This window comes from Rhopalosiphum maidis, chromosome 1 (assembly GCF_003676215.2).
Source record: "Rhopalosiphum maidis isolate BTI-1 chromosome 1, ASM367621v3, whole genome shotgun sequence".
Classification (NCBI taxonomy): Eukaryota; Metazoa; Arthropoda; class Insecta; order Hemiptera; family Aphididae; genus Rhopalosiphum; species Rhopalosiphum maidis.
In genome coordinates, this window is record NC_040877.1 from 67,878,673 (window position 1) to 67,900,466 (window position 21,794).

Genomic DNA, 21,794 nt, shown 5'->3' on the forward strand with positions numbered 1-21,794 from the left:
ATAAAATTTACGACGGCGTCATTTTTAATGTACTTTTCGCCCTTTCGAGCCATACTTTGTCATTATACAGTTTAGGCCCCCTTTTCTAATGTAAATGACACTATTTTCTTTTTAACATATACCTATTCATTTTGATTTTTGTCGTTTCGAAGATAACATATTTTCATATTGCATGCATTCTATTTCAATCAACCATGCCAGTGTCATTAACCATAAATAATCTAAAATATTGTACACAATTATTATTTTGAACTTAATATGATGAAACGTCGTGATTTTATTAAAAATAAAATATTTTTAACTTGATTACAATTTTTTTTTTCAACTTATGTTCCTCTAATATACCGAAATTATATATAATCATTTTAATATATAATTTTACTATATACCTTTTGGTCGGAAAAGCAAATATTATTACTTTAATAAAGCCCAATCAAATGAAAATTAAATCTTGGCTATTTCAATTGAAAGTTGTTTTCTAACAATATTTTATTTTTTTTCTCCCTGCAGTTGTTAACGGATATGGACACGCCGCAGTACAGCCTTCGGTGGAACAATCACCTGGTCCACATGATGGACGCCATCGAAGTACTCCTGCAAAACGAAACTCTCGTGGACGTCACGCTGGTTTGTGAAAAGACTCAGTTTAAAGCCCACAAAGTCGTCTTATCCGCTTGCAGGTACCTACCCGAATTTATACTCAACTTTTATCTCGGGAATTTAATTTTATATTTTTTAATTATATCGTATGTTTTTCTAGTCCATATTTTCAAAGGCTATTCTCTGAAACCCCGTGCAAACATCCTGTGATCGTGCTTAAGGACCTTCCCGACTGGGAGATGAGAGCTATCATACATTTCATGTACAAAGGGGAGATTAACGTTGGCCAAGAACAGTTGCCGTTGTTGCTACAAGCTGCTGAAACGCTACAAGTACGTAAACATTATATATTATTATTAGTGCCATTCGGTATCCGGGAAGACCTAAATATTATATATGCGATGACAAATTATCGGACGTTAACTCCTCACGGTATCGATGACCATATTTTTTCACTAGCATAACATTTCATTTATAACTAAACCTTAAGAGGATTATAAATTAAGATATAATGTATCGATCCTGCGGTATGTGTAGAAGTTTGATTTTAGTTTGCGGTTGAACAACTATAAATTTACAACGCATTAATTTGTAACGTTAATAATATTATTAAAGTAATACAAAAAATTGATTAACACGATAAAATGTATTTTTTTTTTTTTTGGAAAATTCATTAATATCTACCAAAAAGTTTAAGGGTTTATTTAGTAATAAGTTATAATATGTTTAACTATGATGGAATTTTGTTTTGTAGACATTTGACGGATACAGGGTTTTGATGTTTGTAAGATTTTATCCAAAATAAAATAAGTTCAAGAAGTTTTGAGTTAAAAGTAGATACAAACTATGATTCAATAGATTTCATTTATCATCCTGTCATATTTTAGCTATGGTTAAATAAATAATGTACACTATATAATAATCAATAATACAGTCATTACTCCTTTAGGAGTATACATATTAAATATACATACACTTCAGCCATTGTATTGTGTTAGACTGGTTATTATACACCTTGAAGTTACACTTCGAGAATCTTCTTTCTTTAGACAAATATAAACGTAAAAAAAAAATCAAAAAAAAAAATACATAGTGAAAGGTGTCCACTAAAAAATGTACTTATTTCAAAAATTGAATTCCGTAATGACCTTTGTCATTGTTAGAATGGATAAAACAGATTATTAAGAAAAAAATTGGTCGATTGCCAACTTTTGTAAATGGGTAGAGCCACAACAGTACGACCCATCATATAATATCCTCATTGCCATTGACCACGTCAACTCGTACAATATTATAAACGATTGTAACTTATGTACGCTGATGGGGCACGGGCGATGAGGCCTCTGCCGACGGGTGGGTCGTAGATCGCATTTGCTAATCGCTTTCACTGTATCTTGTGATTGTTAGATCCGCGGACTGGCCCACACTGAGCGCATTCCGTTGTTTGTCGATTCGCCCACTTCGTCGTCGACGACGCCCACAGACGTCCAACCACCACCGTCGCAACAGCAACAGCAGCCACCGCTTCCGTCGTCTCATCATCACGGCTCAAGCGGTCATCATCACCATCACCATCACCATTCCAGCCGGGGCCACAGTCCCGGTGGCAAATCAGGCTCGTCCGCCGGCCACGAGCTGATGAACGGACAGAGTTCACCGGGCAAAGGTCACCATCACCACCATCACCACCACAGGCACCGGACCGCCGACTCGCCGCAGAGTCCGCGCAACAAGTCACAGCCACCGCCGCCGCACCACGCGCTCGCGCTCCCGCCGCCGCCGCCACCACACCACCGCGACGGATCCGCTGGCCGCATGTCGCCGACCACCCGGATGTTCTTCCAAGCTGCCGCGGCCGCTGCGGCCGCAGCTGCGGCCAATCCGTACGATCCTTCGCACATCCGTCTGCCACAAATACAGCACATGCCGCCCATCACGTTCAACGACAGGAATTGCCCGTCGCCGACGCCTCGCAGGAAACAGGTAAGTCATATTTTAGATTTGATATTACAATAATGATTACCTATGACTATAATGTTCGTTTCGTTTATATTTACTTTCCGTTACCAACCGATCGAACGTTACTATTTGAATAAAAAGAGACGTTTTTAATAATATCACGTTTACCTAGTTGTCAACGACAACATTGAACATACTACTGCATACTTTACCTTAAAATAAATCGCTTATAACAAAATTATTATGTGCATATTTAGGCTAGACCCAGGCGAAGATCAGGCGAAGCGATTGGTCCACAAGATTTGAGCAAAGCACCTTCTCCGTCAAACTTCAGTAACAATGTCGCCGAAAATTTGTCAATGAAAAAATCACCAAACAATGAAAATGTCAATAACGAAAACATGCCGACAAATTTAAGTTGTAACAATAAAAGGCCGGATAGGACACCGTCACCGTCGACAGTGAGTTTTCAAATATAATATCTCATTAATTTAAATAGATGGTACTTATATATATTATTATATTATACAATTATAATACTAATTGATATTTTTTTTTTGTTAAAAAAAATAATGACTAGATAATTTTTTCATTTAGTTATTCAAATATCATGATTGTACATTAAAAAATAATAAAATAATAATTAATAAAAATAGTTATTGCTATTATTTTTACAATTTATTGTGTTAACTAAATTATATTTCTTTTTTTACACATTTACATATTATTTAATAAAACACGTCATAATTGGCAGTATTTATTTTTTGTACTTTTAGTTTTATAACGAGATGTTTTTTTTCTTTTAGAAACAAATGAAGGTTGAAGTAGAAGAATCAGAAATGATTGGAGACTTGGGACAAAGTCTGCCGGTAGAGTTGACTGCCAACAGTGGCAATAACCCAAACGTAAACAACAATAACAATAATAATAACCAGTCGAGTAACAAAAAGAACCACCACCATCACCACCATCATCATCTCAACCACCAACAACAACATCAGAGGCATCCGGATTTCCCTTATTACGGACCGGATCCCATGAGCATACCACTTAATCCACACGTAAGTTCACGTCTTCGCTACTTATATTTTGTTTTATACGTATTTTTATTTATTTTTTCACCCCTCTTTACCACGGGGACTCGTCGTTACTGTTTAGTTTATTTTGGAAATTAAAGTCTTTGGAAATATTATTAATGTCAACCAAAGTAACAATGATATTTTTGGTTGCATTAAAATTTTAATATACATAGAATATAAAATAAATATTATTAATCCCTTGGCAGTTGACAGTAACTAAAACGTAGATACGACAAAGATTTTAGTCTAAAAACATTATTTTTTTTTTTTTTTTTTGTGAAATATTTTGAATAGTATTTATAATAGTCATTACATGGTTAACATATATGATTTTAATTTATAAAAAAACAAAAATGCATAACTTTAAGTCATAAACAAAATCGAAATGGTCAGTTTCATTTACGTATCCAAATTAAATACATTAATGAGCTTTTAAGTTATATACATAATATACATTGGTAAAAATTTAGTTTGTCTACCATAATATTACCATAAACGAAATTAAATTGGATAAAATAGTACATATATATATATATATATATTTTTTTTTTTATAGGATCCGCACTTTGAGAACTCGTTGTTTCCTCCTTTTGGACCGTTGTCATCGCTATCTCTACAAGGACCTCCTCACAGTAAGTTTGAATATGTATACTTTGAGTTAATAAATATAATGTTAGAGAATATAAAATTTTGCTTCTGTGTATGTATCTATGAGATACAGCATACCAAGTAATTACGTTCCATGTGTTTTTTCTTAGGCTCTATAGTACTTTGTTTTTTATAACAATATATCATACTATTTTTTGTTTGGAATTCATTATTTTAAAAGTGCACTCATCACATATGAATTTTCTTATTATGAAGTATCATATATTATAATTTATTTAAAACTTTTTTGCAGACGCAAGTAAATAATTTTAACAATTATTAGAACAATCAAATGTTTCATCAATTTTTTTTTTTGTAATTCGTTTTAATTTTATCGAGTTCATGAAGCTAATACTATTTTATTTTTGTTTTCTATTATAGTGTTTCCAATAGATGCCCAGTTTGGTAAGATTAAAAGAAAAAATATTTCATTACGTATTACATGTTTAGTAAAAACATGTAACTTTGATCATTCAAAGAGTTATTTTGGAACTAAAATATAAAAAAAAATCATTCAATTATTTAAAGGCGTTTAAGATAGACAAATTATATTCTTTTATGTAGTAGTGTTTGAAATAGAAGGAACAAAATTTGTTTCATACTTATTATTGTGTTTTCTACCTATATTAATAATAATAATAATAATAATATTACCATAGTAATAAACTCATTGTTTAAAAATGTAATTTCAACACCATACAGTAGATGAAGTTACATAATTAATCAGTTATTATATTCCTATACATTATACATATGATAATAATTACAAACTTACAACATAATCTTGAAAAAATCTATTAATATTTTAATGTTAGTTTTGGAGTTGTATTAATTATTTATATATTATTTTATGAGTTTAAAAAGTTTGAAAAAAAAATTAAAATTTATCTGTTGAAATCAATTAAATTTTTTTTGATTAGTGAAGCAATATAATGCACTAGGAATTAATAAATTATAAAGTTGCAAATAAATATTTTGTTAAGCAATGTCTTGGAAATATAAGTTTTTATAATACATCGTTTCATGTATTAAATCATAACATTTACATAATAATAATAATAATAATATTATACCCTGCAATAAAAATTTGGTCAATTAATATAACAACAATATAATATGGAATTATTATTAATCGACTTCGACAATTATAAAAATGATGATTGTTTTTAACTCATTCTATAACATAGTACAACAAATCGAGGAAATGATTCTAGTGATTCCAATATAACGGCACTTAAAATACTTAATTAAAATTGTAGATAATATGCATTTATTTATTTATGCATGGGTATACAATCATTTTTTTCTAATAAGATTGATGTTCATAACAGGTTTATTTCCCGGTTTGGACGGCTGCAGGAACCCGCTACTAAATGAACTGATCGAACCAAGATTTGACAATCCACCACCGAGTAAAAAGAAAAGTAAGTGAAATAACTATGGGCAATGATTTATAGTACAGCATTTCAAATTTGTTCATTTTTTTCATAATTTTCTTCCTTGCAGAGAAAATGTTCCCGGTAGGACGTCCCAAAGGCCAGCACAGCGCTCCGCGCGGAGGCCCACCCAGGTCGTGGACGAACGCCGAACTCACAGAAGCGTTGCAGCACGTGTGGAACAAGAAGATGACTACGTCGCAGGCTTCCAGGATCTTTGGTATACCGTACAACAGTCTGCTCATGTACGTGCGTGGCAAGTACGGCAAATCACTAAAACTAGAGCAGTTGAAAAAAGAGTGTTTCGGCGACATAAACGGTCCGCTGGACTTGTTGCACTTCGGGTCCATATCGAACAACAACAACAGTAGCAACAAGAACAATAACAACAACAACAACAGCAGCAACAGCAACAACAACAACAGCAGCGGCGGCAACAACGGCCAGTCAAACGGTACTGGTAATAGCAACAACGGACCGACACTGCAGCCGTGCAACCCGCCGTCGGAACCCGTCGACTTGATGTTGGGCCCTCCTGGGTTCAACCCACCCGCGTTCCCGGCACCCAACTTCTTCCCGGACTTCGGGTCCACCTTCCCGATGGGCATAGACATGATACACCTGATGCACCAGCAACAGCAGCAGATGTCGTCGCTGTCGGCGGCCGACAAACACCAGTACTTGGGACTGCAAGACATGATCGGTGGTCAGCCGCTGCAGTCGTCCGTCGTGCTGGACTACGCGATGAAGTCTCCGGCCGCCAGTCGCAGCAACTCGGAACCACCGACGACGGGCGGCGAGGGCGACGGAGACGGCGACGTCGATGGTGATGGCGACGGCGACTGCGACGATGACGACGGGGCCGACGATTGCGGCGTCGACGACGAGGAAGAGGACGACGATGACGACGACGTGGTGGCCATGGACTTCTCCAAGGCCGGTGACGTTGGCGGCGGTGACGTTGCTAGCGGTGACGTTGCCGGCGGCAGCGTTGGCGGCGGTGCCGGTGCCGGTGACGAGGACGATGGAGTCGACGACGAGGAGGACGACGACGACGACGACGAAAGACTGAGTCCGGAAGCGGATGACAAGGACAAGGAGCAAGACTGACACGGGGTGTTTAGGGACTACGCGCTGGCGGCGTTCGACGCGGTGCTCCGAACCTAATTTTTCTGCAGCAGTGTTTTTCTTCACCGAGTGTACTTCCTGCACCGAGAAATACGCACACGCTAGTCATATACAAGCGCGTGTCCCTTGTCCACCACGTGGTCCTCGTCACAGGCATTCGGCTAAATCGCCGCTCCTTTCCCCCCGCCCAACCATTTGCGTGCATGCCCCCCAACCACCGATCCTAATCCTGTCGGACCCCCCTTCTCATCGCCCTTAGTCGTAATTCATATTATGTCTATATTATAATATTATATATAAAAAATAATAATAATAATAATAATTATATAATCATTCGGTCGAATCGTACGGCCGTGGTTCATAATCGCGCGTGTAATATAATACTCGTTTTTAGTGATAAGGGATTGAAATAAAATAAAAATAACGAAAAAAAAATGTAAACAAAACTATTACAGCTAGTGAATACAAAGAAACGTGTAAATTAGATTTTAAAACAAATTGATCGTGTACATATTTATGAGTGATCGTCGTATCGTTATTAAAAAAAAAAAAAAAAACTATATTATTTTAGACCAAAACGTAGCCATTTTAAAGATAAATTATTGTTCCGAAACAATAGAATTTCGTCTCAGCCCGATAAACAAATCAAAACGATACAATTACCTAATATACAGCCGAACACATTATGGTGTCTACATACAGTTCCTAAGTTTTAGTTACAGTAATTTTATTTTATTTTATTAGATATTAATCATGTGTATACTTCTGTGAAACTGTGATTCCTATACACACATGTTGGCTTTAAGTTTTACTGAATTTCGTACGTTTTTAAGAGATAAAACAAGTTTACCTCGAAATCAGCAAGAAAAAACGACAAAATATAATATACAATATTGTTCCTCGTATATAAAGCCACTAAAATACATATTTTTTTTTATAGTTCCTGTTCGTTCGCCATTTTGTTTTTTTTTTTTTAATTTTCTGAGCCATAAAACACAAACGTTTGAAAATTGTTGTGATTAATGGGATGTAATATTACCAGTAATTTGGTTATTGAAGTAGGTAATATTATTTATCCAACGAAATTACATTTACAACTTTACGTGTCTCCAACAAGCGGTCGGTCAAACTTTAACAACAGCTTTCATTAATATTATCATCATCATCACTATTACAGTAATAATATTATAACTGTAACAATCCAAATAAGCGAATAATATAAGAGTTTACGTGAGATGGTGCGTAATACCTATTTCAAAGGTATTATTACATGGCAAACGTTTATTTTAATTTTAATTCTTGCAATAGTTCTAATAGGATTTTAAACTTAACTATAGAGAAATACACTCGTCACTCATGCAGGGTAATCATGAAACATTTATAATACAATACAGGTACCTCTATATTCATAATAAAAATAATAATAGTAATAAATATCAGGAACGATAATTCTATTATACGATTATTATTCACACAAATACACCTCAAACCAAAAAGTTCATTATTTATAGTATTTAATATAATTTAAAATATAATAGTCTGTTATATAAATACACTTATGTGTAAATAATAATAAAAAAAAAACTAATAATGTGTGTTAATTGAGTGCAATGTATTACTTTCACGGTGATTTATTTGTTACCTTTTATTTATAATAAAATAGTAAATGTCTTAAGTTTATATTTCTTAAGTTCCAGCAAAGCTTATTATTCTGTTTTATTTCCTAAGGCTGTGTTTCTACTCCGTTTCATATATTTCAAATGTACAAACAAATAAATAATACGTCATATTATAATATTATGTTATAACCATACTACATTTAAAATATCTCTACGGATAATATAGATTATTATACATTTTTATAATACAATAATGGTGCAGCATCTCAGGGCATTAACTAGATGTACCAATTTTCGTTAGATAATAATTATTCTATAAATACAACATATTATATATATATTATAATTAAATCACATAACGTCCGATAGTTTATAACCTATTTTAAATGTGTTTTTTTCGTCTGTTTTTATCATGTATGTGTAAATTAATTGAACAAAAAATTGTATTGTTAATATTATAGAAAGTAGACGTTTAGGTTAAAAGTAAATTATGAAAAATACTGTTTTCTTTTATCTTAATTTTTATTTTGCGAGTGTGTTATTATTTGTATTATTATTTTATTTTATTTTTTGGTAATAGCGTCATTTTTTATGACCTTGTTAAGTTGATTTTTTTTTTTTTTTTTGGTATTGGTTCCTGTTATAATTTTATGATTTATCCTTTTAAGAATTATTATTATGATTATTTAATTGTTTTTAGTAGTATTTTTTTTTGTCCTGAAACTCTCATCGAGTAAATATACAAATTATGTTATTAGGTTTAATCAATTAATGTAATTTAATTTTATAATTATTGATTAATTTACTTATTATTATCATTATAATTATTATTATTATTATTATTATTAATTATTATTATTATTATTATTATTATTATTACTATTATTATTATAATGATTATTATTATTATTGTGGGAATCGAAAAGTTGATGAATGAATGTCGTTGAAAACGAAAAATTATAAGATGTTATACGATTCGTAAACAAAATAATAATTACAAAAAAAAAAAAATAAATAAATAAACGAAAAAAAATAATAAAATAATAAAAATATATCAATTAAAATTTATGTTTTTTTGATTTGGTTTTTAACTACGATAAAACATTACGATTTTAAGTGTACAAACCGCTTGTATATTTTGCTAACTTTGTTCATTCAACGAATAACATTCCAAAAGTCATATTCGTTCATCAGAATATTATTCTTTATATATTTGGTTTTTTAAATAGGTCAGACATTTATTAAATGGAAATATCTTAAAAGTTGAATTGAGTTAAGTTTTTGATCCAATAAAAATCTTGACAAGGTCAGACATAAAAATGTGGATGATATATTTTTTGAAATAATGAATGTATTGTCATACGATGATAATATAGGCAATTTTGTGTATATCCATATATTAGTAGGAAGAAATATAAATAAATGATCTTGACACGCCCGGTAATGTTAATTGATAACTCAGTGTTTATTTTTATCTATTATTAAAATCTCAGTCAACACGATTTCAATTTTAAATTATTAAATATTGTATTTTTTTCCATGAAATGGAATTATTAAAATAAAATACATAATATAAATTATGTGTACATATTTACAATTTACATGGTGATAATAGGTACGAAACATAACTATCTACAATCTACTTATTACAGACATGGTCGGCTCAAAAAACAAGTAAAGTTTGTGGTCTTCCGTCCCTGATTTACATAGAGTTATTTTCGGTATTTTAATTGTTCTTGAAACGTGGTTTTAAAAATGAATTTTATATACTGATTACAATATTATGACGTACTTAAACGCCTTAAACTGGGGTGTTGACCAATTTCGGAAAATTTTAATATTGTTGTGTGGGTCTAAATATAGAGTGACATTAAGACATTACTATACTATAACAATGATACGGTTAGAATAATTAAGATTTCGAGATGCCACCAACTTGTGTTCTATGATAAATTTATATTAATTATTTTTTTTATATCACAACGAATAATTGTAGGTAAAAAAATATTTGCCATACGATACCATATTAACACGATTACAAACTGTTATTAAATTAGGTAGTATATTTAAAAACGTTTAGAATACCTATCTAGATATATTTCTATATAAAACAAATTATATTTAAAATAAATTTAAACAGATTTTTAATGTCCATAGAACAACAATTAAATGCCATCAGTCGTAACTTATGGTCGTGCAGTGTAAGTTGCTCCATCAATAAACCAATATGTTTTAAATTTAAATTCATGTCTGGTTTACGTTTCTTTCTCAATCGACCTGAACGAATTGTTTACACTTAATCATAGCGATTTCTTTGTATCTTTATTATTATTAAGTAACAATACATTAACGATGGCCTGGCGGCAGTTGAACAAACATCAAAATCTCACGGTTTGTGTTACTTGGGGCTGATTATGTAATAGGATGGGTCGAACGTTACGTAAAACGCAGGGCAGTACATATAATACACACAAACCGTTAAATTGTACATTGTATATATGGGATGTCGGTTAGCGTGTAATGGAATCAATAGTGTACCATTATGGGGAGTAATAGAATTGAAAACCTATAAGCCCTGTAATACTGGCTGGTTTTGTCGAACATAACACAGGAACCCTAAACGAATTGTTTCTGTTAAAATAATAATAGCAATGAAATATCTTGACAATAATAATTTCCACTCAGCCCGGCAGACACATTAGGTGGTCATTTCATATTCTTGAACGCAAACGGTCGAGGTGATGGTTTTTCAAAGGATGATACGCTATAACAAACGGGTGTGATGAAATGGGCCAAGTGTGTCTCAGTATTGTGTTAGAGAAGTGTCTGTCGTAGGGGGGGGATGAATACAGATAGAAAAGGCTGATAAGAGAACCGAAACTAAATATATTTAAGAGCCTTGCGCGCTCAAGTCTCACCAAACACGGATTTCGAGTTAGATGTTTACCTTAGTTACTAAATCGTATTCCGGTTGACAATGATGGTCGCTGGTTGTTTTTGTATGTCTATCACATAATATATACGTAAACGCCAAAGAATACCAAAAGATTTTGAATATTTGGTTTTATTGATTTCCATGCGAATCCATTTAAAATATTTTCAATATTTGCATTAAATTTCAACCGATGTTTAGTTTAAATACCTATTTGTAAAGTTTAGTCAGTATTCAATAGTCAGTAGTCACAATATTATTGGGTGACAGTATGCGTATTATTATTTTTTTTTTTTTTATCGTAGCTCGTTATAAATTTCATAGTAAATAATTATTTCAGAAGTTAACTCGAGAGACTATTTTTTCACTATTAACAAATAAAACTTAAGTTTAAAAACAAAATAGGTAATTGAATTTTATAGTTTTTCTTGGTCCTTTAAAGATTTTAACTACTCAATGATTGTGATATTATTTTTCCTACAATTTAAATAATTTAAAATAAAATAATATGAACTCGTATGTACAAATTTTGTTTTAAATTAATATTTGTGTATACAATTGTGAAGATACTATCACAATACATGGTAAATTTGAAAATTTGATAAACAATTTAGAATTTAAAATTGTAAAATTAAAAAATACTATTTACTTGACTTGAAATTTAATAGTATAGTTTTAAAACAATAATATCTAGAGATATATAAGTTCTATTTGTATACATTCGTTGTGATTATTTATGAATAATTAGCTTAGTATTTGCTTTATTACATGTGTCCATTTTCATTTTAAACGATATACCTGATAGTTATTAATATATTATAAAAATATGAATTGAATTATTCATTAATAACTGCTGATAGTAATATTTTTTTACTATAAATATTAAAATTAATTACATGAACCATTTCTCACTGCAGAATATACAATTCATCATAATTATTAAAGAATCAGATCATACGAATAAGCAATACTGAATAGTTGAATTACTCACCATTTATTGCACGTTACAGTTCATTACATTATATTTTTTATGTAGCAATTTGTTCAACGATACGATACCATCCTATAGCTACCATAGGTTAACATAATAGTTAACAATTCTCACAATTCTTCTGAAGATGGTTAAACGAAAAATATAAATCTCTTTTAAAATTGCATAAAATATAGGAAAAATTGAAATTTTCATGCAACATTTGTTTTTAAATAACTATAAACTTGAAAATATCACTGAATATTTGTATACCACTTTTTTTATTCTAGAAATTATATATTCCAAAAATATTTTGTTTTTTGTTTTTTTTTATTTGCCTTTTATTTTATTTTAACTTTTAGTTTGTTTTCAATAAATTTTAATAACATAATTTATTTTTCTTGATCATTAACTTTGAAAATGTAATACATTACATAGGAAAACAATTTTAATAGTTAATTGAAGCACACATTTTTATGAAATTTAGATAAATTTATTTTTGTTACAGTAATTTATTTTTATTCCGTTATGAATAAAAAAATATTTTTCATATCTAGAGTTTTGAGATTCAAAACTTTTTGTGATTACGTAGTAGTTATATACTCATATTATTATTTTTTATACATAAAATAAAACTGACTTAAAATTTAAACTAATTTTAACCTATTTATACTATGAATTTAATCACACTGTTCAACAAGTTCTACGTTGATATTGAGTAATGAGTTTATAACAATAGTGTATAATATAATAATTTAATAATAATAATAAATAATTGAATTCAAATTTAATACACCCATCACGGTGACCTACTCAATGATGATGTACTCAAAAACATACAACAGAGTGACTTCTCGGTTTTTTATTTGTTTACTTTATAGTTTATAGTTTTTACAAACGATTTATAATTTTAACTGTTGGTGCAGAGAGTTTCATTAACTGATAAAAATGCATATTATAATACATTACTTGTAATTAATAATTTGATAGACTTCTACTATCGTTTTCAATTTGTTTAAATATTTTAATCATTAATTTATTATCTTTAAAACTATGTAAAAATAAAAATAAATACAAATTCATTGAACCTTATTAAATTAATAAAATCCCGTTTAAACGAAAAAAAAAGTGCATATCTATTTCTTAACGAGTTCAAAATTAGTTATCAATACAATTATTATCTTTGTGTTACAAAACCAAAACCGCGTTCACAGTTTTACTAAGATCAATTACTAATCACTATATATTTTTTATGGATAATAAACTGATTATAAAATTGTATGAATATTTTTTTTAGGGAATGTTATAATGGATTTTATTATGTATTATATTTTTTTTTCAAATTTATTATTAATAACTTTAAACTGCTGTTAAGGCTTTTTATTTATTAATTATACTAAAATATACCATGAGATGCCTTGAATATATTATGTTGCTTTGTATAATAATTTATTTTAATAATAGGTGGTATAGGTAGTTATAGCTTTTAAAACCACCCTAAAGCTATTTATAGTTGATAATGGTTGATTGTCTTAGCATACCATTCAATAATATCTGAGTGACAAAGATAACAAATGTTGATATGAAATCTTCTTAGTAGAGTTGTTTGTTTAATCCAATAAATAATTGGTATAATATAGGCTTTATTTTCTACATTTGGACACAATCAAAGTCATTATTTAACTCATTTCATATTGATATTCTATAAGATAGTATTAAAATATTAACATAATTATAGGATTGTCATCATATTATTACGATAATAGTATCATCTATATCAAGTTAATTATACGAGTTATGAAATAAGGATTTTAGGGACTAGTAGCAAGTATAATTACTATTCTTAGTGTTTAATTCAAACATGAATTACATACAACTTTAACATTCCAATCAACAAACGGATGAATGGTATTTTTAGTCGCATAATCGCCCTGTAAAACGAGTATTCTATAAATCAACGCAACTGAACGCTGGCTTTGTCAAATTATATGGCTGCCGGTTTTCCTCCTCTTTGTGGTCCTCTTAATTTTGCTAAATAAATCAATGCCAAGTAGATACATTTTTTTCTTATTAAATCGTTAATGATTTCATTCCTTTTTTTCTCTCCACCAAAGTCTATATATACCATCTGCTCCCTGTCTATATGTCTATATACCTACGTATAATAGATATGTGTTTCGCAAAAAAGTTATTTTTGTTCAACTCTTCATATAATTCAGTATATTTCAGTATCTTTTTTTTAATTTCTCTCTATTACATTCGCCACTTAACCATAACTAGTGATACACAGGGATGGGACGTGCAATTCGGGTTCGACGAACTAAAAGAAGGTTTTTTAAAAAATGCATTGTGCACACTACTGAGAGTACAGAGAGAGAAAACAAGAGAAAAAGAGAGAGACCACCAAGGCGCGCCATCAGCAACAATAACTAATTATTCGATGGTTGATTTATGACACCGGAGTGGTTTTTACATGGGGACAAACTAGAATGAAGCATATACGCTTGTTTATATATATATATATATATATATATATATATATATATAAACACATATTATATATATATATTGTATACATGTGTATGTGTAATATATAAAAATATATAATGCACAAGAGTGTACGCATAAACGTTTATTGGACAAGCTAAACGTATGTGTTATAAATTGGTTTTTTCTCGTCATCTGTACGCATACACGCAGGCGGTCGAGAACGCAAAAATTGCGCACTAAACCATCAGCTTGGTCATTTGTATCAAGTGAACTCAGAGGTCAATGTTGTAATACCTCATTAAGATGAAATTGATAGAAATCTCGTCGTTAGAGTGCCGACAAATAATACTGTAAATATTCCTGGGATATGCCTGCAATGCACTATACTGTCTTCTCTTCGTGAAAAATGAAGAGCACAATCGCATAAGATGCAATGCTTAAAAATATTTGCTATTTAAAATTTAACGGCTTAACTTAAAATAAATATTATTTTTTTCTTCGATTGGTTTTGAAAAATTATTGTTATAGAATTCAGTATATTGGTAAATAAGTTATATTTTATTAAAAAAAACTAAATAAACTAACACGAATACATTATTCATCAAATTGCATTTATTTTTAAAACATTTTTTTTTCTTTTAGTGTCTGAGTAGTTTATTTTATCGATTACAGGCTATTGACTTCTGTTGATATGTTTGATTAGATTTATTCATTTCATAATGACTATACTAGCTGCATATAAGTTATATTATATGGGAATCAATCTATAAAAATGATACAGTAAAACTGTTGTTTCTTATACAAACGTGATGTAATCTAAAAATCGTGGATAGTACCTATACATAATTGAACTGTATAAATATAAATTGAACTTTTTATATTCTTAATGATCAAAAAAAAAAAAACAATATGGATATTATCAATCAAGCTTACACACTAACCATTAAATAACAAACAATGTTATGGTACAATCCTGCAGGCCGAAATAATTAAGAAGAAAAAACGTAGGTATTGACACAAACACCTAACTAATAGGCAATAACTATATTATAACCAGACTACCAGACTAAAATTTCCTTCATGGAAATAATCATATAAGTAATGTTTCTAATTATTACACTTATAATCTAACATTCTATGACAACCGAATGTCACAAATAACACACAAAAAAAAGATATTGAAATTAATATAATTATATATTTCAGAATAAATCAGACTAGCTCTAGGCCCGGACAGATCAATCAAAAAAATAATAGATCATTATTCATTATGCATAGACGCTGATCCTTATAACATTAGTATCGAACAAAAAAAAAAAACTGTAGGTAATGTATAATAATGAAATGATTGTAGTTTAATCAATTTATAGATTACATAAGTAATAATATTATATACAAATCGATCTTCATATTAACTTAACAATATTTATAAATTAAAATTGTATTTGAAATTTGTATGATATAATATTGTTATATATGTAACTCATTAGTATTATTATGGGTATTTTTTTTTTTTTTTACTCAATTCGATCATTTTAATCGTATTAGTTTTTAATTCTTTGAAATTTTTGAAATCTGTTTTTAAACGATTAAACGTTAGTCAAAAATATTTATTAGTTTTAAGTATTTAAGTACGCAAATATTAACAATTTAACATATTTTTAATTAATACCATATTAGGTCTACACAGAATAATTTTCAAATTCAATCTATTTTAAATAGATATTGGTCTGTGTTCACAATGTTATTCTCATAAACCCGAAGTTTTTATGTCCTCACTCAACCAACCAGTTTAGAATGTAGTCATTTTTGGTGGAACATAAACCTTGAAAATAAAACAATTGGGCACGTAGCATAATTTCAAGTATGTACTTAGTTTTTGTCTTATTTGTGACAACGGTGGTGATGCGGATAAGGAATCTACTCAATATAGACGTTTTAAATCAAAAAATATGTGTGTGTGTGTGTGTGTGTGTGTGTGTGTGTGTTTGACATTTGGGAACCAGTATCAAAACTATTCTCAAAGTATAATATTACAAAATATTTATGAATATTCACTTACACAATAATTCAAACGGGTTTTTACTCGGTGAATTACAATACGTTGCAGCTTATATGATATTTGGATTTTCGAAATCGAAAATCTAGAAAAAAAATGTATGTGCTAAGTAATTTAAGATTTTAAAAATTTACATTTAATATAATTTGCATATAATGTGATGTAGTGTTCAATAATAATTGATTAGATTAATTAAACATATATTTATTCATCCATATTAACCAATGATTTTAATATTATTATAATATTTATATTTCACATTATCATGACAATATTATAATGACTACCTAGTGTTATTACAATTTAAGTATTCTGTGGGCTAGCAATTTGGACCACTAGATGGCAGCAGATGAAATAATTGTTGATTATACGTAATGTTGTACAACTATTTTTAATTGATATTGGATTTGTAGTAAATAATTAATTTTTTTGCGTATATTATTTACTTGATCACCCAACCTTTTTTCAATTAAAATAGTAGACCCGGAAAAGCCTTTCATTGCTAGAATAAGCTAGGCCCAAAGACGTTACCATGTTAAATTTATGTTTTGTTTCATGCTATTAGCATATACATTTATAATTAATATTTTGAACATTTAAAAGTATACTTCAAGTAATATTACGAAACTACTCACTGAGGAAGACCATGTAACGTTAATATATCATCTCACCCCATCAAGGTACTACCTATGTATATAATATATTTATTAAATTATTTTTTTATTTACTGTATTGTGTTTGAAAGCCTTAAACCTTTCAACGGCATTGCTAGTAACGATAATAGTAAATCCTCAATAAAGTTTTAAAGATTAAAAGTAACTTAATTTCTAATTAATAATTTAACACTAACTTAAAATATTAAGCTGATCAGTGATCAACGATTATAGTTAAAGTAGCTTTTCATACAACTACTGTAAAACTTTAACAATCGGTAAAATAATTTGAGTGCATATTTTGTATTTAAAACCATATATTCATCTTATCGAATTAAATTTAATATTTAAAATAAATAATAGTATTTAAATAATTTTTTATAGTCAAAAAAGCACATAATAACATTAAAGAAAAAAATGTTTAAATAAAATATAATTTGAATTTTTAAAAAAATACTACCTAAAGTCTTTAAGTTTTTAATTACAAATTAAAGACTATAGTTGCTTAGAATGTAATGCTTAATTGTTTTATATATTAATTATACAATATCTATGATTATATATTAAAACAAAATTAATGTTTGTTTATCAAAAATAATTTCTTATTATATTTTAACAGATTTTATTAATATGTGCAAGTAATATAATAATAATTTATTATATTAATCATTTATAATACTAGTATGATAATCTTGTGTAATTAGGTAGGTATGTAAATTAATAAATACTTTAAATACCTGTTTGTTTATGTTTAGTTTTTCTAATCGAAATATTTTCTTAATATTTTAAATTGATTAACCTGATCAATATTAATTAATCATATATTAGTAATTGTATACCTACTTATAAATTTAAATATTCTGAAGTTAAAAATAATATTTTTAAAAATTCGTTTTTAAATTTCTTCCCCCATTATTTCTAAAAAATTAAACAATATAAAAAACTAAGAAAATAAGTATAATAATACTTATTTTTATCCAAACACAATATAATTGTAAGTAACAATTATTCACAAGGGTGGATTAAGAAGTATGAGGCGCTAAGAACTATTAGCAATTTTTTGATTTGTTTTTATCGTTTTTACGAAGAATTTTCTTAGATCTTCTGCAGATCTTATAAGGGCGTTATTTTAGTTTTTCCGATTTGTGAGCTTTTAGACAGTCCAACAGCATTTCACCTGGCCTTTAATATGTCTAATTGTAGAAATGTAAATATTCTCTCATCCCCTTTTATAAATTTCAATTATTACTTATATCAACTATACCGCAATGTACTTTTAAAATAACTAGCAATTGAAAGAATTGAAATAATATAAGCAATAAAAGCCTGTTGTTAAAACAATTCAACTATTATTAAGAAAATAAGGCATATACAGTTTTAAAGAGAACATTCAAATTCGTTAATTTCGCTTTAATTTACTGTTATTTAAACTGACACTATCAATAAAATAATTATTAATAGTACATAAAAGTACAAGCGTTGGCAGCATGATACAATAATATAGCCATATAGGTATACATAATAACAGCTGATAACTGGTAAAATATTATAATATTATTTAATTTCATGATTTACTAGTGATAAGCTAATAATAATTAATCTATTCGATTATACATTAAATATATTAACTAATATTCTTATAATCTTATCATATGTATATACAATATATATAATGATATATTAATAATTTTAAGCGCATAATGGATAATAAATGGAAAGCAAATTTTCAATATTTTTTATAGTTAGTATAGTGACGTCACATACCTTACTTTCCGCTAAACTAGCATACTCTGATAGTTCCTCTAAATTATACATTTCAACAATAATATGATAAAGCATAGAAACTAATATAATTTAACTTACATTATTACCTAAATTATAATTAAAATTATATATTTTTTATTTTATTTCTATAGTAAAATGTGTTCTACTTTTGTAGAAATTATTTAAAACTATAAAATAAAGTATACCGACATGCCGATATTGCTATAAAAATAGATAAATAATAAAATAATTTAAGAACTGCTATAAATACAAAAATAATATCATTTTCTTAATGATTTATTGTTTAAAAATATGTCGTTAAATTTAATATATAGGATTATACGTCCAATTTCTTAAGAGTTATTTTTATAGCATTTGAGTGCGGGATAATTATATTTTATGCTTTAGTTTCTATAGGTAGGTACTTACAATTACTATTTTACTAATTTTTAACAATAAAGTATATTCAACATTGTGTTTGTGTTAATTTATATTTAACCTATAATAAGTTATTATTTTTTAAGGTTATTCTATTTCAAACACATGGTCGATTACTTCTAGTGATTAAATAACTTATTTTAGTTGTCACAGATATGATCAATAAATGTTACTCAATCATCAAATACATGTAAATAATGCTATTATTTTATAATTTATGTTATGTTAACAGTAACTTTTAATTTTAAGTGCCAATTAAATAAACTTGTCAAAATAACCAGCAAAAAAAAAAAAAACAACAACTGTCGCCATATTAATGAATAGTGATATTATATATATTATATATACTTCTCCCACATACGTTCTTCTAATTTAATAACAGGGTACATAAATTTTTTTCACACTTCAATATTATACATTTTATATCAGTTGAACTGAAAAACAAATTGTATTTACTGGCCTATAGACCTATTGCAGAATGCTAGCAGACGAAAGAGATCAGTCTCACTGCTTTAAAATATTTTCTATTTATATTTATATTTTATCAAATCAAATGTAATACATTTTTTTAAATTGCAAAAAAGATATTTATAAGAAATTTAATTAAAAAATTGTTATTGACTGTTATAAATTATAAGTTATAACTAATAAGACTACCTAATTATTATTTTAATGATAATACGTTACTATTGATTAAGCGTGTATTCTTAAGCTATATAAAAACATTAAAAACTGTTCAATACTAATACTTAGTTTTTTATGAAATCAATTTGGCGTTGTTGTATAAAATAATTTGCATATCATCATATTTTATCACATAATTCACATGTGAATTTATACATTCCATATTATCCATAGAACTTGAAGCATAAAATAAAAAATGTTATGGTACTCTAACCAATATTGTCTCAAGTTTTTGTCTCAGTTGATTCCAGGATGATTTTTTTTTTTAAAGAGAGAAAATTATTACGTACGCACCAAATGAGTAAACATAATGTCTGGTGAACCGTATCACCGAATGACATAAATCACTTCTGAATTCTGATGTATTCGCACAATAGGGAGAACAATAGGACGACCCGTGATGCTGATGCTTCCTAGAAACCATAACCAGTACACCGAATAGTTATCATAATTCATAAACATATTACAATGAAATTTCCATGATTATTTAGGTTGCACAGGGTTGGGTTGAGCAAGTCTTACTGCAGAGACCACATTAATAATAATAATAATAAAAAAACATCTAATAGATTCTCGTGTAAAATATAATATTTAACGGGTTATATTTTGTATGGTATAGGCGATCGGTATCTACTAGTTATGAGACGTTTGAAAACGGTTAGTTTTAATATTCTTGTTAGGCTGCCTCATCAAAATATTGAGTTGGGTAGGTCTCGTATGTTATTTTGTTTTTCAAATAATACGCATAATAGTTATAGCTACTCTCGACCAATTTTATTGTTTTTAGATAATAATAGAAAATTAGATATACAACTGTGGATTACTATTTTTTTTTTTTATGTACTAGAAATGTAGACATTTTTAAATACTAAAAGAGTATTGTTAAATAACCTTCTTAAGTCAATTTCTGTAACCATAAATATTCGTTACTACGGTCAATATTTAACAAAATTGTCTTGCCAAATTTATAGATAATTAATATTTTTATCTAAATGATATTTTTAATCGTAAAAAAACAATTGGTAACTGCTGTATCCTGTTGATGAATAATTGTTAGCTATACTTGTCGATTGTCGTATTTTAACTGAACTCGCCAGGTCAAAAACACTTTACGAGTAAGATGCTGATATTTGTATGAAATGGTAGTCAGATTTCATTATTGAATATTAATTTTAGTATATTATTACTTTTACTATAAACTGCGATGTATTTGTTGCTTTTTTGATCAAAAACATATCACTAATGCTTCTGAAATAGCTAAAGTTCTATAGTTTTTTCTTAAAATTGTTACACATCAAAGTTATAATTAATCATAACTATTTAAATAATACCGTT

General features: G+C 28.5%; 1 protein-coding gene across 3 annotated transcripts in view; it reads left to right on the top strand.

The window, feature by feature from the left end:
• LOC113548728 (transcription factor mef2A) overlaps positions 1 to 7,420 on the top strand; it is a 55,704-nt gene extending 48,284 nt beyond the window's left edge. For 2 of the 3 annotated variants that reach the window (XM_026949768.1, XM_026949766.1), the window contains exons 2-10: positions 511 to 680; positions 761 to 932; positions 2,008 to 2,583; positions 2,817 to 3,020; positions 3,366 to 3,620; positions 4,195 to 4,270; positions 4,668 to 4,691; positions 5,618 to 5,710; positions 5,793 to 7,420. In XM_026949768.1, coding sequence (XP_026805569.1) covers positions 523 to 680; positions 761 to 932; positions 2,008 to 2,583; positions 2,817 to 3,020; positions 3,366 to 3,620; positions 4,195 to 4,270; positions 4,668 to 4,691; positions 5,618 to 5,710; positions 5,793 to 6,832 — 2,598 coding nt within the window. In that variant the 5' untranslated portion in view covers positions 511 to 522 and the 3' untranslated portion in view covers positions 6,833 to 7,420. The remainder of the gene's footprint in view (positions 1 to 510; positions 681 to 760; positions 933 to 2,007; positions 2,584 to 2,816; positions 3,021 to 3,365; positions 3,621 to 4,194; positions 4,271 to 4,667; positions 4,692 to 5,617; positions 5,711 to 5,792) is intronic. The other variant, XM_026949767.1, reaches the window with a different exon arrangement.
• The last annotated feature ends 14,374 nt before the right edge of the window (positions 7,421 to 21,794 follow it).